Below are 25541 nucleotides of genomic sequence, written 5' to 3' on the forward strand. Positions count from 1 at the left end.
TAATGAAATTTTTACGCTTCTTCCGAAAGATACAATTAGAAATATTTCATTGTGATTTCGAAAGTGAAATAAAAAGTGGAAGGGCAAATCTTGAGATTTTTTTCAAGATGGGAGATGGTTATTGTTTTACGGATATGGAGGGGATATTCGGGATTATGAGGGAGGGATAAAAATTATCTGCTTAGTATGCGGTACGTGAAGATGGCAAATCTGGATGGAAATTCTGTCCGGGAAATTTAAAACATGATTGGGAAGGATTTTTTTTCCTGTTTTTCATGCAACAAATGTATTCGATATGCATTAGCCCTTTTAAAAATTCTAGTGTGTCATTCTGCTTTGTTAGCATTTTAATGGTATCATACTATACACATATTGCGATGTGTTATCAATAGATTATAAATGTTAAGATATATTAATAATTTTGAAGCCGGTAAATTAGGCGATCACTTTTCATGGAATTATCACCTACGTATTACCAGCATCAAATGGAGAAAAACTTTTTTCCTTGATTGTACTATTTATGCATTTTTTCCAAGTTACAGAATTTTTAGTCCATCACTAGCAATGGAAAAAATCGCCTCTCTATTGCTCGTAAAAATCTGTGCTATCTGGGAGGCTTGAATTTTTTGGACGATTTTTTAAATGTATTTTGAGTAAATTCAGGATGCACGAGAGAAAATTTCCCACACAATGGCTTCCCTAGGCTATATACTTTTTGATTCATGTACATGCAAACCATCGAGACGAGTATTTTGGGGAAAAAGCGTTCGTTAAATTGGCAGGAAAAAATGGCGGAATGAAATTTTGTTGATTGGAGAATGTAGATCTCGTTGAAAGCTAATTGTAGCTACTTTGAGAAAATTTCGCGTTAATTGCACTTTTTCACGAAACATATAAGTGCCAATTTGGCGACAACCCGGCAGGAAAAATTCATAATAATGAAAATAAAGTAAAAATCGTATTTTTTAGGTGAAAAACGAATCGACCGATGACGCTGAATTAGCACGTCAGAGCCGAGCTCATTAATCGCTATATAAAAACCTTGAAGCTCTCACGTTTTAAAATTACTGTTCTAAAAAAAATATGTGGGTTGAATAAAAAATATTCTGAAGCTCATAGCAAATAAACATAGGAGACCTATCAGCACTTATCCAAGAACCAGAGCAGAACGAGCTTTTCCGTTTGCGTGAACTCAGGATCGTCGGCCTTTTTCCGGAGCCCAGGCACCCTCGACCTACCGGATGCGTTTATCTTTTTTTTCTCCTTCCACCCTCTATGAGATCCAAAAGATGGTGTTACACACTCCCCTTTCGCACTGCTACAGCTCTCCATGTCCCCGAAACATTTCGCTCGTGAGTTGATTTGTAAACTCGGGTTTCATAACTACTCCCAAATGTACGGTAAAATGGTACGCGTCAAGCTCACCACTCGTTATAAAACTTAACGAGGGATAAACGACATACATATGCGTGTGCATGTAGCTAAAATGGCTTTCGTTTTTGTGGGAATGAATTAAATGTAAATTTATCGGTAAAAAATACAACAGGAAAATTCAATTTTTATATTCCATTGACGTGGAATAAATGGTTTTCCCAAAATAATTATTTCTCTCTTACCGATTTTCATATGATCCATGACACATCATCCACAATTTACAATACAATACATAGAATATTTTTAAAAACTGTAGATAAGTTTTGTCTAATAAATTTTTTTTGCTGTTGTGATTTTTCAAGTTGATCAATAACAGCGGAGATGCCAAGTAAATAAAACCACCGAGTGCCTGTAGATGTCACAATAGATTCATCTATCACACGCGGCTCAATATCCCTCGCACATCTTAAATCCTCACCTTACGCCTCCTCTCAAATTTCTCAAGTCCATCAATCAATACATCCGAGTCATCACTAGTGAAGATAATCGTATGCTTTTTGGGACTACGGCAGTCCCAAAAATGTCCTACTGTTTTAAAACCAGATAATCCCGTTGACATGATGTCTCATCTGTGTCTCACAAATGTCAAATACTCCCAAAACGCTCAGTTCATTCGCTCGCAATCGTCTTTTTTCAGTCACGAGTTACTCAACTTTTACAAACAAGACATAACCCTCATAAAACGTCAGTCTGACAAATGTGGTAACAGCTGATGATGTAACACACCTCTTCAATCCAAAGTAAAATAGACAACGAGTTCTTTTTGTTAAGTATCCATTACTACTGACAGAAGCTGCGATATTCTCGAGATATCGAATTTCAAGGTGCGAAAATGGATGCCTTTCGCATCGATTGTAAAAAATAATCACCACCCAAGCATTCATAATCCGCCTAATATTCCCAAGACCCGGTGTACGCCCGATACATTCTCCAGAATCATCTCCATGAATCGCAAGTGATTACCGACTGACCAGACTCGTCTCCGATAAAAGAAGCCAGTGAGCACATCTGCCACCTGCAGTCGCCATAAACAATTCATGACGTAATTAAACCCCCAACCCATCACAATCTGTTCATGACAATCTAAAGAACCATTATCCATGCCCATAGACATCTTCATCACCTCACCAGCGCCTCCTGCCGGAGGCGTCATCAACTATTTTATATCGTCCGAAGGAATTCTTCAAACTTCTCAAATTTTCAAATATCTTCAGAAGCATTGAATCAATCCATCAAAAGTTTCCTACAAGCCCCAACGCCACCTGTTTATATTCACGAATGACTAAACTTTTACAGACAAGACATAACCCTCATAAAACGTCAGTCTGACAAATGCGGTAACAGCTGATGGTGCAAGAATCCTCAGCAATCCAAGGAAAAATAAACACGTCCCTCTTTTTGTTCACCATCGTGTACCTATTTCACAAAATACTCGCTACATACCCTAGAGTAATCTTGATAAAGTGAAATCCATTATCGAATAGTCAGACCCTTCTGTGACAGAAAAAAAAAAACAATCGACCCAAGTGCCACCTGCAGTCCCCTATAAACAATTCATCCCATGAATAAACCCACTTCTCATCACAATCTGCCCATTGGAATCTAGAGAACAATTATCCATTCCCATAGACATCTCCATCACATTTCCAACGCCCCCTGGCGTAAGCGTCCTCAACCATTTTATACCCGCATTTTCTTAATCCACTTAAGCCGTTTAATCCCCCCACCGGTGCAGCTGCATGAAATATTTACCCATCACATTCAGGTATAATGCAGTACGTGAGTGTCTGTGTTTATCAGACATACACATGACCATCCAAAGAGTTGGCAACTACACTACAACTCTACCCTCTCACTCGCGATACAACGAACACATGTTCCAACACTAGTCACCATAATCCACAAGCGCTGACTATACACCTAAAACCCAATGGGGGTTTAGAATCGTGTTAGTAAACGTAACTACATGGGAGGGTAAAAGACAGAATACATTGCTTGTAAGAGAGACCAGTCGAGTTGGTGCTAGATGTTGCAGTTCCAACGTCTCGTCATCTTGTTTGTCGTAGACTCACGTTACGTTGGTATAAAGGTATATCCATAGATATGTCTTCGAGTGAAAGCTCAGGGCTTGCAGGTGAATTCGAGGTCTTGGTGTGGTAGGGTGGAGAAGGATGGGAAATATGAAAGGGGGGTGTTTTGATGTGTGGGTGAGGTGGAGTTATAGCTCCATTCGGTCGTAATTGAACTGAGCCCGGTCAAGTCGAGTCACTGGAACGTGGTTATGGGACTTGAAACTTTGACAGAATGCAGGTGAAAAGGGCAGAAGAATTTGACAAGTTTTGTTTATTATGATGCGGTGCGATCGTATGCGGAATTTTTCGTCGAAATTAAACTTTCGTTAGTAAACGTTTGCTTTCGCCTTTTTTTTGATCAATTGCCTTTTCTATTTTAACAGATCACGAGTGATAAATTTTCAATGATATCAATAACAATCGAGAAGACTATTCGCTGGTTATTTTTATTTTAAAAAATAACCGTCAAGTATAATTCATCAAATTATCGTTAAATTCCTACAATTGATACAATTGATAAATCCTCAACAAGTAGTTCCTGGATTTGGCCCAATATCGGTAATTTTTTTTCTTCCGGTTATATAAAACGATATCTCCGTCTTTGCGGCTCATGAACCGTTCTATCCACTCGTCTGGACGCTCTATGTACATGGCTACTCTTTCATAAAGCTCTTTCAACCGTATGAATGATGAGAAAAAGAAGATTATTAGGTAAACTAGTTTCACTTTTTTTTCTTTGAGCTTTTATTCTCATCACAACTTGAAAGAATGTATTTTTTTTTCTCATCATTTGTAATAAAAAATTGAGTGTAGTTTATATTACATAATCGGTGTGTGTAAATGGTTCACGAGATGTGGTGAGAGACGAGTAGAGTAGAAGTTATTTCCAGGCGGCGACTACGGGATTTTGCTTATTTTCCGGCCGACTGTTCGCCGTCATCGTGACGCCATAACACATTTCGATAGGCGCATAAGTGAGGTATTATATTCAGTATGAATAAAGTATTAACATTTTCATTCCATCCGTTAGTCGCACTGGTGACTGGTGACAATGAGGGCGGAAAATATATTTTCAAATTTATTCGTTACGGACTGGTAAATTGTTTAAACTAAACTTTAGGTGGATTTCGCAAAGTTTTTTATCACATTTCAGTTTTACGGAAATTGCAAAGAATTTCTGTACTGAGAATTCAGATTTTTTTTTAATGGAAAAGCAAATTATTGTCAATTATTGTATAATCGTTAATACAGTGAAGGGAACATTTTGTAGATTTTGTGGGATATATTTTATATTCTGCGCAGCCTTTCGTATAATAATAGAATTCGATGGTTTTAGCGAGGGGATTTCCGATAGAACGTAGATAACAAAATATTCTATTGAACATGAATTATTGTTTCATTCAAAATATGCTGTTGAATTCGATTTCATTGATTCACCCTATAATGCATTTTCAGATCGAGTGACGCATTCAAATAACTATTGAAATTTAACGAAATAGTCAGGTAACATAGGAATGTACAATTGATTCGAACCTTCATTAGATCAAATGATAAAATTCATGTGTGGAGTCGTCAGAATCGACAATTGAAGCATTCAATTTAATCGCACAATCGAACCAAAGTACCCAGATATTTCATATCGTCAATGGATTCGATGGAGTATTCTATTGGCAGTTTTTGAAAATGACTGAACATTTGAGTCCAAAAATAATTCTTTTCATTTTTGGTTTTTCTTTGAGAGAAAAATCGGTAGGTCTTTCCTGGCGGCTTGAAAATTGGAAAATTTATTGATTCATCATATTGAAATATCAGGAATAATCCGTCATCATATCTACGAATGATTTAAATTCAGTTAAAATTCATAGCAGAGAGAATCCAATTGTAATAACGGTGCAGTAATGTTGAAAAAAATTTTAACAGTTTAATCAATTTCATTCTCCATGAAATTGATTTTCTTTCATAATTCTCAGAATCCATATGATATTCTCATTCAAAAGAAATTAATCCCCCCGTAGAAATGTGCAATTTAATCCAAAACAATGAACTGGTGCGAATAAAATTCTCGCTTTATTTCACCAAAACGTCACATCCATTGAGAACTTTATAAAACCTATTCACCCGAATATCTCTAAAAGAAACAATCAGCAGTGTTGCGAAGAGATAGCCATAAATCCGGATTTCCATTGCGGAAGGTCATAATGGTCACGCCACGTCGAGATTTCATATTTTTCAGAAGGACCACTGACCCACAAATGTGAGTTCTCGATAAACATCGTTATAACTTTGAAACGATTACCGTTCGAAATAAAAAAACGTTGTGAATATTTTCTCATATCATACGATACTTTTTCAGACGTGATTTGCTATTGAAAATCGGACGGTGCAAATATTGTTTTATCGGAGAAATCGAGCTCCGGGAAAACCAATACGAAAACCATAGTCCCAACTAATTTTGGTGGAAAATTTCAACGTTATGAAATATTTAATGTCCACTTTACTTACCGGGGCCTGATGGAAATAAATAATCATATCACATTCATTAACATTCAGATTGATATTAACTGATTTCAATATATGATTCGACACACATTATAATGCACCAAATTAAATACTGAAAAGTTGAGTACCATAAACACGTGAATAATTTCACCTCTTTTCATGGACATATGGAAATAAAGTCTTTGTCACGGTTCAGTATCTCCTTCGAAACGCTCCAGACCACTACAACAATCTCATTTTTCCCAGTGTTTTTTAACAAAATGCACGTCACCATAAACAACACTTTATTCCTCATGTTGTGAGGTAAAATCGGCGCATCACGGCCTGTGAAAACATTCACCAACAATTATTTTTTCAATTACCCACGTCATCAAACCTTAATTGTTTATCGATTCATTTGTTATCGTTAATCTAGTGAAACAGGAATGAGGATTTATTTTCATTAGGTATTCTCATGTTTCTCCACCGTTGTTAACTAATTATTGACTGTTCCCCTTATTTTTAATATTTATCGTCACACGACTAAATGGCTGTTATCACGAAACACGAGAACCGGATGTTAAGGTCAAATTTGGGTTTTCAGATTTGTGACAGTGAAAAACACTGAAAAACATCGATAACAAGTTGGACTAAAATGGGCGATCGATTGATAGTTTTATTCAAATTTACGTTTGTCACAACAAATACCATACTACATATATATAACATAATATATATCGTAGAAATATTAGTATATGTCAAGACCAATCTAACATATGGAAATTGATAAAAAGTCTTCCGTCATCGCTGATAATTAGAACCAAATATTAGATATGAATTGTTGACTTTATGAACGAGAGAAATCTGCGGGAAAAATTGCTCTCGCATTGTAATTTGTATCCAATTGTTGACAGAACCCTTAACAACACAAACGAAAATTTTCCATGAACAAGGGAACATTTTTCCATGAAAAATCCATCAAAGACAACGGATAGCAGATTTATTAGTTCTATTTTTCTATATTTATCAAAGAGAGAACACAAATGGACTTGTTATTATGATTTTCATCTTGTCTATTTGTGTCCTAGGATATCCAACTTTCGATAAATTCTTCGATACACATGAAGGTGAATGCCATCGATATTCCCCAGTTCCAAACAAAATTGTCCAAAATTCGTCACAACAGAATTAACAAAAACGAATAAAACCTCTGTATGTAAATTCACAATAGTTAAAAATGCCACGATGTTTGATGTTTCCCACTTGAAGTTGAAAGGGACAGACAGGTTTGGTAGGTTACGAAAAACCGACGAGGTCAAACGATCGATAACGGTAGTAGAGGGCTACCAACCAAAGTGAATCTATATGGGTATACACACTCAGCTCAATATCGACGACATGTATGCCATCGGGTCAGCCTATGGACTAAATCAGACGTAAATAGTCAGTATAACACAATTATGTATAGCCCGTTGACGACTATTTTGGCATCTACTCGGGGATGATCTAATAATATTTATCATTCAGATTGACTGAAGATAAGAGGGTTTCTATATTTGAGGCTTTTTATTAATGATCGGGGCTGGGCTGTTAGTCAAGAAGCCACCGTGACGGTTCTACTTGGATATCTATTAATGACACTTATATCCGGAAAGGAATTTTCATCATTAACTTGCAGAAATACTTTGCAAAATGAATAATCAATCAGCGAGATATTCATGGTCCCACGAATGTAAACAAGTGGGAAATTCTCCTTCCAAATGTTTACGTAGCACATAATTTCTTTCTATCATATGCAATTCACTGTTTATTTCATTTTATCAATATGAATACCAATTTGTTTCAACCGGTTTTGCCAGATTCTGGAAATATGTTAATTGAAATTTATCATCATTCATTACATTCGATAAACCGATAAAGTCTTTCATTTCCGGTTTGTTATTTACCCCATCATTATAATACATTCTAATTACATAACTTTCGTTTCATGTAATTGGTATTTTAAATTGAAAAATGACAAATTTAAATATTGACACATCCCTTCCATGTATTTACCGGTATATGGTTTCAAACAGTTGGTTTTCGTTAAATCGTTCATTAATTTAAACCTTCCTGGCTGTGTTTTGGATAATATCACAGCACATGAACGAAATCTTAGATTTACCAGGATCATCAATTAGTCCAACCCGTTTCCTCCTCCGGAGGCCTACTCTTCATCCAACATTTATTTCCACGCATTAAACATTTGATTCTGGAACGATGAAAATGTTTGCATTCAGAAATACGAAAGATACGATTCTCACGTCTCAACGTATGTAAAATGTGGATGATTTTCATCAGTATCATCTGCATGGGTATGACGCACCGGAGAAACATACAGCACCACCATCAGACCGATAAATAACGTCCCAAGGCGGGCTAGGTGATGCGAGACAGGCACCACTGTGCACCGGGTTCGAAACATAAACTATCAACAGTGTCACTGGAGGCGGTTGTGTTTACTGTTGAGAGGGGCGTTTTGCTCCACGCATTGACACCACATGGGGCATCTTATCTGTGTATAAAGCATGGATTGCTCTGCTTTCGATACGTGACAAAATTGTACAAATGTATTTTATGGAAAGGTCTCTACATATTTCAGCCTTTCGATGATATCCCATTAGTTTACGTCGAATTGTTCAGGATATGATCGAGATGAGACACTGACATATTTATGAATAAATTTTTTTGCGGGTCATTTTGCAATTTGTATAAAAAAAAATGATTTTGGTGGCCTGGGGCAGTGAGTAAGCTTGTGGTCTCACAGGTGATAGGTTCCAGGTTCGATTCCTGGCGGGGCAAAATGATGTGTTCTAACAATTTTTTAAGTCTTGATAAATCGTCACAGGATCCCCATAACTCGAAGGGATGTAAAATAAATTTTAAAAAATTATTGGGCACAATAATAATTTTTCCCCCTTTTCCATTTTATGTCTGACTCGCGTCGCATTAAAAAGAAATTGAGGCTATGCTTTACAACATTTTATGTGAATAATATGCCACAATGTAACTCTCTTTATCATAAAAAGGGCAATGAATAAAAGCGAATACTCCCATAAAAAATTAAAAATATAGGAGCAATTAGAATGCTATATGAAGCCAATAAAAATGCAAATGCTGTTTATGCTATCGCATGCAAATACCTCTTTCTTCCACCAGCAATACATTTTTTAATACATTTTTTTTTGTTGAAATGACTCCGTACAATCGAAGCAATCTCTCCGATAGAAGATACTCATCAGGTGCCACTTTGGCGTATTACATTTTCGTTTTCCCTCTATCCACGTATCCCTATATACCTATCACACATACACCAACGTGAACTTCTTATCTCTGAAAATCTATCCCTCGGGGGTATCTCATTGGCTCACGTAGTACAACTCACTCTTGATTTTAGCTGCCTTCTTGTTAAATTCGATTGAAAAAAATGAGGAAATATCATCCGGTGGAGGATATCAAATTTCATTTGAAGTTGGCAAAAAAGGAAATTGACTTGAGGATTTCTAATGCACTGGAAAACAAATTGAATTAATTGACCATTTGATTTTCGACAAAGGAGTGGGAGAAATCCCTGATTCGGGTCTCTGTTTTTCTATTATCACCTGTAATCATTTCAATAATCACAAAACATGGAATGCAACCCGTTGAATAGATAAAATTATCAACGAAATCTACCCTCATAAGAGATGTACCAATTCTTTAGGAAAAAGGCCGCATTTCATGCACCTTGCATATAATTATTTTATTGTATGTTTGCTTTCGGTTATGTACTCCTTCCTTGAATCTATTATGATGCACATAAAAATGTGTAGTCATTATTCACCTACATTCAATAGGTAATTACTCCATTAGTTTTGACGAGTTTTGTAATAATGGCCCAGGCAGTACGTGTACCACCTGGGGTATGCCAAGATAATGCGTAGTAATGTTTCAATTACACATTCCCAAGGCTAATGAGTATCCATCTGCATTCCATTCATATACTTTAACAAAATTGAATTTTCACCGTTGATGAACATGAAAATATTCAACAACTAAAATTCACTCCATCATAATTATTCACTCCCAGTACCATACACTCATTTCCATTTATCCACTCTTTTCCGAGAGTTTTGAAAATATTTCAATAACTCCCAGTATGCATATCTCCATATCCACCACACCAACTACAATCTCATGCATTGAACGATGTTGAGTTAGGACACAAGTAAATAGTGTACCACAACCTCCTCTGGATGGATTCCACCTAACAACATGAGAACAATACCCCTTTGTTGGACGGGCTATTATACACAGTGTTCGAGAACTAGGCATGATATTGTATTCAACTACATTTGACAAACAAATGTTGAGGGAGAACTTGAGCTATTGCCTTAACGATAATGTACGTAATGCTATCGTTTTCTTGGTTTACCATTTCTTTTTTTTTCTACCTTGAGCGTTTTATCAGGAATTTTTATTGTACCAAGAATGGTGATAAGAGATTGATGATTAATTCTGGTTTTACGATTAGAGTAGATCAATCACTTGGTAATAATGAAGTTAATTGAATCGCAGAATAACGTCGACTATCGTTTGCTGCCTAGTTCTTGGCATTGGATAAGAAGCGCAGTGAGCGAAATAAGCGAAATGAGCAAAATGAGCAAATTCACTAAAATTGTAAAATAATCCCCGAAATGCACGTCTGTGTGTGAAAAAATCGGGAATAATCGTGTCCGTGTGAGGAAACCTTGGGATTAAAATGAGTGAAACGAGCGAAAAGAGCAATTTCCTGCGCCATCCTGGTTGATACGATCGAAAAGATTAGGTCTGTGGTATTGGTGGATGTGAAAAAATGAGAAAAAAAGGAAATAAATGAAAAATATATATGTAATTGCAATAGAAGACACTTCATTCCTCCAGCCAACATGTCCAATACCTCATACATCTCTATTTCATTTTATTTCTAGGTATCAATCATAAAGCCAGGCAAAGAAAAACCACACTGTTGAGCTCAGGGCGTTCATAACTGAGGACACAGGTGGTAAAGAAGACGATGATTGAGCCTCGGAAATAACCACCGAGGTCCGACCTCCCCCCTCGTTCCCATCACGGGTGAAGAAAAACAAGAATCAAGAGGGGGTGGAGGCGGAGGGGGCGGTGGTGGTGTAGTCGAGGGAGAAGTTGATGGTGAAGAGGAGACAGAAGGACTCAAAAGAAGGGGGAGGAGAAAGACTGTGAAACGATCGCCATATCAACCTGGTAAATAAACATGTAAACAATGTAATTTAACATTTTTTTTTTTCTGCTCATTTAACGTACCTCCGATGGGAAAATTCTCTGATGAGATCGTGGAGGGGACGAGAATAGAAGGGGCGGGGGAAAAAGAATGAGATAACGTGATAAGTGATAACGAACATCCGAGCCCGGCTATGATACTCAGTAGAGTTCAGGTACTCACTAGTGCCGGATCATTTATATATATATATATTTTTCAGTGGTTTATGTAAGAGAAATACGTGTAACTAATTTTTTCATTTCTTCAACATTTTTGAAAGTTTTACGGGTTTAATCGGCCCCCGGTGGTCTACAGATTTAAAATTCAAAACACTTTTTAATGGTTCAAGTGACGATTAAATCGGAAAGTGTGTTGGAGCCTCGTTGAGGTATTTTCTCCCTTTTTTTTTGTTTCTAACCCTCAACTCTTTACCCCCCGAATGAATGGCACAAGTGTGAAATTTCATTGAGGACTTCTTTTTCTTTTGGGGCTGGGAATTTAAAAGTTGAGAGTTTGATGCTGAGTGTACTGATGTTATGAAGAGAAGGTGCGTTAAGGGAGGGAATAAGTGCTTGTATGAATACAAAAGGTGCTTGGGGAAAACTCCCTTGAGTGTATGCGAAAAATGGTGGATTTTCTTCGGTGTTGGGGCGCAAGAGGGGGGGAAGGGGGAGGACAAAAGGTTTCTTAGGTACTGCAAAATCTGACGAGATTGAAGTTTCCGAGTAATGCCACGGTGGATTCACAAGAGACCGAGGAATGTTGAGGTTCTTCTAGGGGTTCTATGGGTTTCGAGGGGTAGCGAGAAAATATTCAATAAAAATCGGGGAAAATTACGTGTGTCAAACACTCAAACAATACAGAAAAATAGATATATGTTGATACGAAAAAATTCACCCCTCTCCTGAAATTGAACGGCCTATTGTGCCCCATTTGCAAATACCAAGGGTGGCCAGTCGATTTTATTCTTCTTTGGTGGAGGAAAAATTATTTGAAGTGTTGAGAGGGAAGAAAAATCACAATTTTCTTACCTGATAAAAAAAAAACTGAATATTTTTAATGACTAAAAAAATGAGAATTGAGAAAACGTGCAAATTCTACTCACTCGTTATCATCCGTCCGCTTTTTTTTCTTCTTCCATTCTCCTTCCACTGTGAAGTAGACCGACACGAGTCCTCAGAGACTTTCCTTCACTGGAACAAAGGAAGCACACCATCCTCGTACCCGGAAACTACCTAGAACGGAAGTGGAAGGTAGAAAATGAGTGAACGAGGCGAACGAGGGCAGCATTTCGAACCTTCCTCGCACACTCACACCATCTCTCATCTCTTTTTGAGTCTATCTTTTCTCTTATTTCTGTTACCGTCTTATTTTCTGTCTTTAACGCGTACGAGAGGGCGGGAGAGGGGTTGGAGATTGTGGGAGGGGGAGGATAAGACATATATACCATCACTATCTATCTTGATGTCTTCCTCTGCAGTCCTCGTACAAGTTGAGTTTCTAATTAAACTTAAACTTTTAATTGACTCGTTGTAAACCAGTTAGTTACCCATGATTTTTTTTTGTTTATTTTTGAGTTAACAGGGGAATACTGATGAAAAAAAAATATATAAAACGACTTTCGACATCAACTAAAGTCTGATTCCGGTAATTTTCGGGGATTCAAGAGTTTTTGATGGCTAACTTAACGAGTTTTTTTTTGTTAATGACTGTTGGAACGTGACGTAGTCAGGCATTATCTCCCACAAATGATGAAATAATATTTATTCAATTGTGTTTCACCTTCCATTCACATTTTCAATTATTTTGTTATAAACCAGCCATTGTTTCCCGAAATACTGATGGAAGTGAACGAAAAATTTGAAATAGTTCTCCACTAAAACCTGATTCATTTAAGAGTTTTCATGTTTATTGTAACGACTTTGTTGTTAATAGCTATTCTGAAATGTAATGTCATGACTCATAATCTCCCACAGATGACAGATTAATATTGACTCAATTGTATTTCACGTTAAGCTCAAATTTTTGTTTGATTGGGAAGAAATTAGGTCGTTTCCCGTGATTTTTTTGAATTTCTTACTTAGTCAACGGTGAATGCTCATGGGCCAAAGGTTATATGACCGACTTTCGACTCAAACTAATATTTGATATAGATAATTTTGGCGGATTCAAAATGTTTTAAAAGTTCTTGGTTGAAAGAACATTTTTTTCATAACCATTTCCTGTGAGACGTGATCTCACGCTCCATTATCTCCCGCAAATGACAAAACAATATGCACTTAATCATATTTCACCTTTTCAATCGCTGAGATGAATGGAAGAATAATGCATGGAAATATCAGGTGAAGGAAATCATTCCTATTTCATCAACTTCTTGAAAACTCCTCCAAACATTTTTTTTTCCTTTACTAAAGATAAATATCTTGCCGACGGACTCCTGCTTTATCGTACCCATCAACTAATCGAATTCTCATTTTTTTGTCTTCAGTCAATCGAACAAAGAAGGATTTTCCCGATTGTTGGAGAAGATAAACGTCAAGAACCTTTAGTACAACGACACAGAAGAGAAAAAAAAACAACCACCGAGAGTTACGGTGAAAGGGAGAATAAATAAATAAAACTTGAAACTTAGGACAAGAGTTTAGTTTGAAGAGCCGAGTTAATTAAACTTGAAATTCAAGAAAATACCAAAATACTGAAATATAGTTGCGAGAACTAACGAACTTGTGCTGTTACCTCTGGTGCATGAACAGTGAGAGTGACTCGATTCTTCAGTGATAAGTGTTATTTATTTTGGGTTTAGTGGTCTAGTGTCCAGTGATAAGTTGGAGACCCGATAAGTCACTGACAGAGTAGTTTGACATTCAATAGAAATAGAGTGAGAGTAAAAAAAAAAATTATATACTCACACCTCTATGAAAATGCTACAATCGCTGAACGCTCTAGCGGGCAAAATATCGCCGGGCTCGCCTACCGATGGCAATGCCAACAAAGTTCATCTGCAAAACAATAATAACAACAATTTCAATAACAATAATAACAATACCGTGTCGCATCATCCGCATCCGTACTCGAAGCAACAGTCGACGAGAATGCAGCCGAGCAATGGAGACAGTCAGAAGGAAAATGGGTGAGTTTATTATTTTAAAAAAATCAATCAATTGCACTGCTATGTTAAAATCCATTATTCAATATATTTTCAAACTTGAAAATATATTTCAAGTCACTAAATCACCGTGGTGAATAAAAAAATATGGACAGTGACAAACTAAACGAAAAAAGTTTCATCAAAATTTCAATGATAACCAACCGAAGAATTTGTAATCCTATATTCTCGAAACTTCCGGTTGATATTAAATTCCATCGTCTACGTATTCGCATTATCACTCGACTTTAGCAATATTCCTATTGCACAGGGGATCCCAAGGCACCTCGTATTTCTCCCAGCTTATATAGCGTTATTTAAAAATAAACGGAAATGAGAGATGTCGATGAAAAAAAAAACATATTCCAATGTTACCCGTGAGAATAATCATAATACAGCATTCCATCACGTAGTAATGAAGATTCATGGTATTTGTATTAAAGTACTCGTTGGGTTCTCGTTATCACATGCCAGATGGCCTATCTCTCATTGGCAAACACTGATGCAGACGTTTCAGCGATAAATACAGATAACTAACGAGATAATCAGTGTATTTTCGATGTGTCACGGAGGAAAGTAGAACAGAAAAAATTGAAATGATTTGTAAATGACGTATTAACTATTTAACAAAATCTTCAGGGATTTTCGAAATGATTCATTGCAAATACACTGTTGTATAATGAATATGAAAATTCGAAAATCGATCATTATGAATGATAAATTTTGTAACCTGTCAGTGAAAAAGGAAATTCTCCAATTTTAATTACCTCAAATCAAATCGGGAGGCCATAGTGAACTAAATGCGATTTAAGGAGATTGAAATTACAAAATTTCCGATTTTATTGGAAATTTAATTTAATATGACAGCGGATATCCCTATTGCTTTCCCAATTTAAATGAAATGAGAAATTCTAATGATCGTGTCACTTGAAACTCTGAAATACTCCTAAATGTTCAGTAGAACCCGAAAATTTACAATTTTTCAATCCGTAAATGGCATTCACAGCCATTTTATTGAAAATTCATTTTTTTCCAAGAGTGCAGTGCACTTCCATTAGCTGAAATTTGTATGAAAAAAAAATCTCAATCGATTCCTCCATTTCTAGCAACAACATCCCGAAAATAGATGAAACTTTATATCTGAGTAATTTCCTGCTCCTGCATACAGTCAAAGGAAGAAAAAAAGTGTGGAAAAATCGTCTGAAATGGTGAAAATGCTGAATTCGTATTCAATGGATAGATTCAGGAAGAGATTTGCCGCAGTTGGTACAAACCATCTGAAGGTTTCACCCAAGAAATCTGACAAATCTGACGAATTCAAATGCATAGAGTGTTGGAGGAACAGGCAAAATAAAAACTTTCCCACGACTCCTTTTTAGCACACACGTGTATACGTGAGACTGTTGCACATTTTTGTTCCATGTTTTCTGTTATGTTTTGTATCAATCCATGAATCGAAAAATACATCTATGTGGCCATAACTACAGATGAGGGAAAGGGAATGGAACGCATTCTTGTCATTTCTTGTACGAGTCACGTAGCACATAGTATTGTCACATGCTGAGGCTGTTGCAAAGCTCCAAATTGTATCGTCGTGCGCGTGGTGAATTTTCTATTGCATATACGAAGGGACAAGGGCTACACACAACTATAACTGGCATAAACCTGTCTTCTCTCTCATTTCAACTATTGGTAGTCCCTCTGCCCGTTTCATCCCACGTCGAGAACCCCTTTTTACCGGATTGTAGTCGGTGCTGTCATATTTTGCCTTTATGTATTGACGTTTTCGTTCGTTGTTATTATGTGAAATTCTTCTCTGGGGGAGAATTTTTGGGGGTGAGAAATATCGGAGATTGTTGAGGCTTTTGTTGATGGGTTCGAGGGGTTTTTGGAGATTTTGAGATGAGTTTTTGTTGCTTAAGGAGGGTAACTCTTATTTTTCATTCTATTTTTGGGGGAAGTAAATGGGTAGTGAAGTGGTAAAATGAGATAAGTCAACTTATCTACTGCCGCATTTTTTTATTAGCATCTGAAGAATCTTTGTAAATGATTTTCTCAAAAAGTTATGGATCCATACAACAAAACGTGACTATAAAAATTGAATCACGTCTAATTATCCTCGAGATATTCATTAGAAAATAAATTTGTAGATAAGTCAATTTATCTCGTCTGACGTATTTCTCCAGTAATTTTTACGGAACTGTCCTGAAAATTTTGCTGAAACCTTCCATAATTGTTTATCTGAATCACTCGTGAAAAATTACGATTATGTGAGGTAAAATTAATAGTCAACGAATTTTGTTTAGAATTAATAAATTGTTTTATCAGTGTTCTTGTATAAAAAGTCAAATATCAGGAGGAACCATCTCCATTGTCAAATGTATCATTTAATCATCCCCTACTTCATATTTCTGCCACTTTTACCATAAAAAATATTGCTTCCACAAAACTTATCATTCACCACTGAACAACGTTCCATGTAATACTCGATATACTTCAAGTCTCGTTTACCTATTCCGATATATAACCGTCTCCTCCCCCAGTAAAAAACTTGTTTCTACGACAATAGTGTACGAATAAGGGAAAAGGTAAAACGAGAAAGGGGAATTCGAATCATCGACCAGCGCCAATCGAGTTTTGATTTCTTGCTGGATATCCAAGACCTATTCGAGAGTAGTGGATTGTTATATAAGAGGAGGATGAGGTTTTCGTGGGCAGAGGGTAGATTGTAATGGAGATAGTATCGGTGAGCTTGTCTAACCCGATGGACTTTTTACCGTACGGGGTAGTTTGGCTCGTGCCAAGAAATTTCTTCTCCTGCCTGCTATTTTTCTTTACTCAGTTTTAGTCTTTTTTCTCTCACTGTATCTCACTGATGTCACGTAACCTCGTGTTGTTGGAACACCGACGTTTTTACGGATTGAGTCTTCTGCCTCGGGAGATTGGATCGTGTTGACAAATATTATTGAACGATTTTTCTTCTATTATCTTTGGAAAATTCTATTTCAATTACTGATTGACATTTTAGTTGAATTACGTGACATATAAAATTATTAAAAGTGCGATATTGGATGTATATATACCTGAGATAAATTATGCTACATGTGCAATACATATATGTAATACATGTAACGCAACTGTTGTATATTTTGGGTAATATGGGACACACTGAGAGAAAAATAGAATTCTGTAACGAAATCGTAAACAGAGATAAGTTGACTTATTTCTCACTGGAGTTTTTTAAGAATATCTATGAATCTAAGAAAGATAGCGAAATTTTTGTCACTATCTTTTTGATAGAGGTTAATTAGTCTTACAAAAAAGGTGATAATGAAAATTTTGCTAACTCCCTTAGATTCGGAGATATTCATCGAAAACTGAGCAGTAGCCAAAAGTGAGTTATCTCGTTTTACCACTTCACTCCACTATTGAATTGTCAAGATAATTATGTCAATGATCTTTGGTTTGGACACATAAATTCCCGGATTTCACTACAGATATGATTACTTTATCTGAGAGCAAGACGATCTATTTCGATTCTAGAGAATTATCGTACTTCAAACGCACTTAATTTATCCCATTTAATGGAATTCTTTTAATCTATTCATCTCACACCAGATGGATCAAATTGATGTGCCGATAATCACATTAATCCGTCCACCCAGAATTAGCCCAGCCATTAAGATGTCACTAATGCTCTTCGAAAATTCTTAGAACTCACTCGGGAATAACAATGCATTGTCTTCAAATGAGTTTATCGTATATATATCACGACGAACCGCCATTTCCCTCTCTCGTCCGGTACAGTACCTCCATTCCTCTGTCCCAGAATCCATTCACATTAGCATGTTATTGGTACGTTGTTTACTCTGGGTTAATCATGACCAGCGTACCCAATACCTGTGAGTAACTGGCCCCTGGTTTATATACAAAGTCAAAGATCCAATGTTATTATCGTTATCCATGTTATCAGGCTAAAAGTACTCGTGTAAAAGTGCAAGTTAATTAACTCAATTTCAAGGACCCTCGGAGTTTCATTTACGGAATTTTTCCAAATGAATTCAATTTTTTTTGTCGGATTTTTCCCACCGATGGAAATTAGAAAGTTCGTGGGGAGACAGTTCTATTTCCTTTTCAAAAAATTTTGATTGTAGAGTCGCAATGGTCCCTTTTACTCACACAATTTCATTAAATATTTTCAACTTTTTCTCGGTGACAATGGGATTTGGAAAACGTCAATGGGATTTTGAAAAGGACAAAGGGATTTTGGAATTTGCTGAGAACAAATACAATTGAAGAAATTGTTCACAAAATTGGATTCTTTTCTCGCCGAATCAATGAAACAAAATTTTCATACTTTCTCTATTAAACATTTCATGTTTAATTCCCATTGAATTTTCAGGAAAGTCCGTCACTAGAAAATCAGATTTTCTATTAATCTTCCGCCTGATTTATTTTCAAAAAAATAAAATATGTAATTTGCTGCCGTTTTTATTTTTCAAAAATCATAAAAAAATCCGAAAAAAACCGTTTGATCTTTTTTTCTTCGAGGAAGAATACCAGAAACTTCGTAATTCCAGATAATTAAAAATAATCATAATAGAATATATATAGTGAGACTAAATGCTGTCACAAAATTGTTCAATCTCAGCCGTTATGTAGCGCATAAACTTGATAATAGCTCTAAATAATTTTTTTTTCAAGTATCGAACACGAGAAACAAATCTCAACTCTCAAAAATTCCCTGAAAATTCATCAGTCAGCCTTCCTAACTCAATCACTCCCTCGAACAATTAGATTACCGTAAAAGAAAAAATTTTTTTTTTCACCACTTGGTAAATAAAAGGGCAAAATACCCAGTGTGCAGACACGTACCAATAAGCCCTCTTTTCCCTCTGTCGACGCGTATTTGTCCTCTTCTCCTCGTTTCACGTTGGGATTCTGCATCACACACGATTGCAATTCCATCTACCCCAACCCCTTCTTTCCTCCATTCGATCTCTAACCCTCTTGTCCCTTTACCCTCCTCTATTTCACCTAGTCAAGCGCATGTGCCCTATACTCTTCGTAAATCATTAGTTTTATCAGGCTCATCCAGTTCGGATTTCCGCTTTATCTATTGAGCTAACTGACCGGGCGGATTTCCCTTGGTGCAAGCCGGGGCTAGTGCATACACTGTTACAAAACGAAAAGCCTCCCGCCCCCTCGTCGCACCCCCACCCGATTTCGGTGCCTAGAACACTGATGAGCGAGAGAAACAGAACGGCGGGGAATTTCGAGAGAGAAATAAGCCGGAACGTCGGTCAACAAAACAACAAAAAAAAAAGAGAAAAAAAAACAAATGGTAAAATACAATGGTTCTTTGACGAATAGTAGAGGAAATAAAAGGGATAAAAAAGCATGAATGCACAATTTTGGATGGCAGTGGAATGGGGGAGTGTAAAACAATACCTTGATATTTACAAAATTGAGGTGTAATTTTTGGTCATTGTAGTTTAGTGTTTGAATTTAAAATAACCACCAGGCCAATCGGGATTATTCGTTGATCTGTATCGGCTTGTGTGACGAGAGTTTAAGGGGTATGGAGTGATGAGGGGTAGTGAGGCTAAGTAAATGGGGATGAGTCAGTGGTTTTTGGTTTCATGAGAATTATTATTATCGTCATTTTGTGGGGGGTTGGATTAATTCGAGGGAGAGTTTTTATGGTAAATTGATTGGATGTTTGTTTGAATCGGTTTTTATGAGGGATGAGGGTCAGGAGGGATGGGGAGGTTTTTTTTTCAATTAGTTATTTAAAACGAAAAAGTGTAGAATGGAGATATTATTTTTAAAGCCAGGGATGTTAAATTATCTGGTGCAAATATGGTTTTTTTGTATGACCAAAATAAATAGTAGATAGGGATATATGGAATTTAAATCATTGGGGTTTTTCTGGAGAGAGGGTTATTTATTGAAATGATCGATGTGATTGTTGGATGGTGTTGAAAAATTATTGGAGTATGAGTGCAGGTGAATTAATAAAAATCATGAAGCAGGGAAAAATTATATAAAATATTCTTCATTAGTTTGGAGGGGTTTTTTAATGGAGAAGAGCTGTTCGGGGACTATTAGACCAACGGGAAAATTCTAGCTCGGAAAATCTACGGTGAAAGAAAAGTTTTATGTCTCAAGTGGATACAGTCCTTCAAATTTCAACACATTTTCAGCATTAAACCGCTCTCAAGTGCACAGGGCAATCGTAAATTGGTCCTTTATCTAAGATTGTTTCTCCAGAATGTCATAAACCGTTCTAACTCGAATAATGAGAAATTATTTTATGGCTAATCAAGTAATGACCAGGACTCTAGGTATTTTTTAAGTCTCCCGAAAAGTCTCGAATTAATGAATTAGTGATTATTCTTCTAATCAGAGTAATGAGCCATCACTAACGATTTTAAACACAAAAACACGACACGTTCGCTCACAGCCCGACGATCCTCTGAGCTTTGAGGAGACGCGAAATGAACAGGACGAAGACGAGGGGATTCCCATTTATTTGTGTACAGTTGCGGTATAGTAATGTGTTGCGAGCGAGGCACATAGCAAGTGGTAAAGCCTTGACTCGGAGCTGAACCGCTTCACAAAAAAAATAAATAAAATAAACATGAATTCGTTCTGCGGAGATAAAGTAGGAGTGGGGCGTCAGACACCCGTATGCACCAGTTTCTTTGATATCTTTGACTCCAAATAGTTTCATAGTTTCAAAGTCATGAGATTTCGGGGATTTTGATGAAGTCAGGGATTTCATTGATTACATCCCAGAATGCAAATTGATTTCCGTGCAGCACAGCTTGTCTTTTTCTACTTAATTCAGGTCAATAACTGACCCCATTCAAGTCACTCTCATACTCGTTACAACGGACTTGACGTGGATTTTCCAGTTATGTGGGAAAATCGCTGGAATTTTGATCAGTTTCTGGATCTAAATATTCCGTAAACCATTAAATGTTGCATTCACCCCAATATCGAGAATTCCACTGCAATTCGCTTCATTTTCAACGAATTTCTAACATCACAGTGAACCGGTACCATCAACTACGAACCCCCAAATTTCCACCGGACACCCCTCTCCCCTGAATCATCCCCTAAAAAAAATCGCTCCATTACGACTGCATTTTTCCCCCCATTCACCTGAATCATTTCTCCCCGTGCAGCCAGTGCCAAAATTGAACGCATGTATCAAACATAACAATCTGAATAAATCCACCTAAATAAACCATTCACCACTGGGTCATTTGCACAAATTCACCTCTCAATTGAGGCTTGATTGGTACATACTGTTGTTACAATTAAAAATAGGATAGTCCTATCCAACTTATCAACTCGTTCACATCGGTGATATATTTCAACTGGAATTTGACATTTGTACACCATTCAAATTTACAATTGAATGAATCGATTTACATCAGTAACGTTTATCACTTCCAGTCGTTGATAATAAATTATACAATTTAACTCTCAAAATAGAATTGTTAGGGATAATTGTATGGACAGAATAGTGAACATTAAATGAGAAAAGCTATTTGCTTTCATCTGAAGCGTAATCGATGAGCTATAAGGGTAATCGTTTGTATGTTAGCCTATACATTCACTCTAGTCATAGTGTATAGATGCAAAGGGGTGGGTGGGGGGAGGGGAAGTGGGGTAGATGGATATACATATACTCGAGAGTCCTATGGTAATTCCGTGGCGTGACGCCCGGTAGTTATGCACGGATGAGGAGTCTTGTGGGCACTACCGTGGGTGCAATTTCGCTTCCAAAATTAGGGGGCAATTCTGCTTTCGAGCTGCTCGTGGTTTTCAGTACTTGTCGATTTATATTTTCGGTACCAACCAATAAGCTTTACGAGGATGAGCGGCAGGTGTGTGTGCATTTTGTTATTTTTTTTTTTTCTTCTGCCGTGAATTTAATGGTGTGGCTAAACTGGTCGCGGTCATATTGTCCGAAATTTTATCAAATGAGAGGGTGGGAGAGGGGGAACTTGATGAGATTGGCGTGTACAGTGGTCTGCGTGTGTAACGCGAACTCGGGTGACTCCAGTCGGAGTCATGTAAACTCGGGTTTTTAGTCTTTCTGGGAATATCTTGATGTGTTATGGGGGTATGAAAAAAAATGGCAGTATTTTAATGACGTGGGGGTTTAGATGGTGGGATAATCGGGGTAGTTCGTTAGTGAGATTGTTTTTTTGGGATGAATTGGGGAGGGAATTTTTGTAGTTGAGGGTGTAATGAGAGGAATTAGGTGGACCGAAGGGAGGGGTATAATTGATGTATCAATTCAGTGACACAATAGATTCAATATTTCACGGGAAAATTAATAATAAATTCGAGGAACATTGTGATAGTCATGAATATTGGTAATGTTACCCGGAAAAAATTTCCATTACCGAAATTTTAATTTCTAAATCGATATTAGTGAGCAGTCAAGTGTTGACAGCAGTTCGTGTTTGGTGACTGCGAGGTTCAGTCAATTAAAAATCTAAAGAGATTTTTTCCAAAATTAATTTTAGTACTAGTCACTGGTAATTTACCAGAAAACTCGTTTTTGTAAGTTTTTGAAGTGAAAACCCATTGAAATCACGTCGTTGAATGAGCAGATAATTACGATTAAATCCCTTCTATTTTGCTTCTCCATCACCTAATATGCAAATGTGCTGAATAATTACCGCACAAATGACGGCCATGAACCGGGTATGGAGCCACTACTGACATTCGAGACACGTGGATGATGCGTACCGATCGTTACGAAATTGTGTGACACAGTCATGAGCATCACGACTCCATGGTATTTGCCAGTGCAATAGCCCTGTTTGACCGCGTTCCATTCTGTCTCTTGTGGGCCCATCGATTATGCCTACTACCTGCAATAACACGTTTGGCATCCTCGTGCTTTGCGTTCCACCATCACCCCAGCATAACGATAATCCAAAATGTCAATGTACAAATGAATTTTGTTAATTTATTCAAGACATGCTATTGTACTAACGGCAAAATATGTCAGTTATTTTCTTGTAATTACGTTCGTGATTGAGCGATAAGAAATCATGATTTAGAGGACTTTAAATATTAAATTTGTTTAATCTCGTGGATCAATTGTTTAATTGGTGGCATTATTTTAGTTCATCTGATAGGTCGACCAGGTAATGTAACAGATTTTTTTTTAATCATGACTATTATTTTTCGCATGACTGGACGACGATGATTTACGCTGATAAATTCCATGTCCCGGGACACCTCGTGGTAATCAAATGTGCGGAAATTCTACTCCCTCTTCCCTCCTCCTCGTACCCCTTTCATCGGCATTGCTACAACATTTCGATTAGATATCGATGTCCGCCCACATCTCATCAACCTTGTTTATTTGCAAATATATGCATGAGATGCGGTAATAATTTATTTTAGTGTGATCTATTGTGGGGTTCAATTTGTTGGAGGAAAAATCTGAATGATTAATGGATTTTTCTGATGTAATTGAGAGTTCATCAATGGAGTTTAATTTTTTAATTGAGGAGTAGGACGAGCGAATTGTATTCATTCTGTATTATTGTAGGAATAGGGATAAAAAGGTTTCGATATTTTTTCGGTAGTTTAGTCTGAAGTAAAATGGAAGAGTCGAGGAATAAATATTATCAGAATTCTTCGTCTTATCGGAGTTTATTCAAACTATCGTTTGGGGAAATACCACGTGGAATTCTACCGAGATAATTTTATCACACGAATCAAACACACAACAGATAACGATAATATACCGAGTGAGTGTCATAAGTTGAACTGTCTTGCTGTTCTGAATAGCACGAAATCATGAGTTTTTAAAATTAATATCTAATTATAATTTTAGCTTCAAATGTGATCCACAGATTTAATTTGTTGGATTTAGATTATTAATTTGGATCCACATGATAAAGTGTCGGATGTCGGGTTTACATTCCTCAGTCTAGGGATTTTTTGGCTTCGGTCCATTCATTCTTCAATTCCAGAACTTCAAGAATCGTAAAATTAACGAACCGCATTATACTCTCATGCTGATCCACATTATGAAATATTAGATGTGAAAAAAATATCGTAAAATACAGAATTATTTCATCTGTGGCTCACACATTATTATCCATAAAATCCAACAACCGTAAAATTCATCGATTTTACCCACACTATCATCCCGCTCCCCACAACGAACAGTTCAACGTTACCCAAAAATCCTATATTGCAAAAAAATTTCCATTTTAGAATATTTCATATTCAATCTGAACTCCGTTCATTACAACAATCTACTACATTTTAAATGCCCCTCTTAAAAAAATTCTCACCCGCACAAAAATCCATTCATCCATCCCACTCCCCCCTCCCACCCTAAATCTCTAATATCCTAAAAAAAAAATAAAAATAAATCTTTAATACGATAAAAAAAACTCTTTTCCCATTCACATGCATTCATCCCGAAAATTTGATTGCCTCCAAACATGTCGTCTCTTATAAACCCAACCAACCCATGAAAAAACCATTCCATCAAAATTTTATCAACATGTAAAACGGAAAATATTCATTCCAATGTCGTCCATGATAAACACGTTAAACCGTGCGTTAAAGTGAGCTGTATTTTCGGAAGTATAGGCGGGGGATACAGAATGGAGTGGAATATAGAGTATAATGCGTCACTGTCATGAGACCGCGGCCATCCCCGGCTCTCCTCCACCCTCCCGCCCCTCGGGGGAAGGGGGATTTGACCGTGTGTGTATAGGGGGTGAGAGAGAGAGGAGGGAAAGGGTGTTAGGGGATTGCGGAAGGGGATGAAGGTAACACCGACTCCACTATGACCAGGGAGTACAGTTAATAACAGGCCGAAATGTCGCCAGCAACTCGATGCTTTATACCGCAATGCTGCATTCGCATTTTCTGACCGTTATCACACCTCCATTCCACCCTCATATCCATCTCCTCCCTCCTCCCCCCCCCCCGCCCCGCCAACTACCCCGTTCCTCGTTGCTCCCTCGTGTTGCCTTCGGCGGTTTTTATGGGGTGGAAAATTGTATGCATAATATTAAGTGGAGACAATTGAAAAATTTTTTTTATCACTTGTATT

The 25541-nt window shown here is 37.0% G+C and overlaps 1 protein-coding gene and 1 long non-coding RNA gene across 13 annotated transcripts in view; one reads left to right on the forward strand and one right to left on the reverse strand.

Moving 5' to 3' along the window:
• Positions 1 to 13080, reverse strand: part of LOC135165369 (uncharacterized) — a 53319-nt gene extending 40239 nt beyond the window's left edge. Inside the window, exon 1 of the long non-coding RNA XR_010299507.1 lies at positions 12386 to 13080. This is a non-coding gene — a long non-coding RNA (uncharacterized LOC135165369). The remainder of the gene's footprint in view (positions 1 to 12385) is intronic.
• LOC135165362 (CUGBP Elav-like family member 1) overlaps positions 1 to 25541 on the forward strand; it is a 118875-nt gene that overhangs the window by 3629 nt on the left and 89705 nt on the right. For 11 of the 12 annotated variants that reach the window (XM_064126576.1, XM_064126578.1, XM_064126574.1 and 8 more), the window contains exons 2-3: positions 10973 to 11264; positions 13769 to 14410. In XM_064126576.1, coding sequence (XP_063982646.1) covers positions 14196 to 14410 — 215 coding nt within the window. In that variant the 5' untranslated portion in view covers positions 10973 to 11264; positions 13769 to 14195. Of the gene's footprint in view, positions 1 to 10972; positions 11265 to 11478; positions 11669 to 13768; positions 14411 to 25541 lie in introns of those variants that run through there. The other variant, XM_064126575.1, reaches the window with a different exon arrangement.

Source organism: Diachasmimorpha longicaudata, chromosome 8, assembly GCF_034640455.1.
Source record: "Diachasmimorpha longicaudata isolate KC_UGA_2023 chromosome 8, iyDiaLong2, whole genome shotgun sequence".
Taxonomy (NCBI): Eukaryota; Metazoa; Arthropoda; class Insecta; order Hymenoptera; family Braconidae; genus Diachasmimorpha; species Diachasmimorpha longicaudata.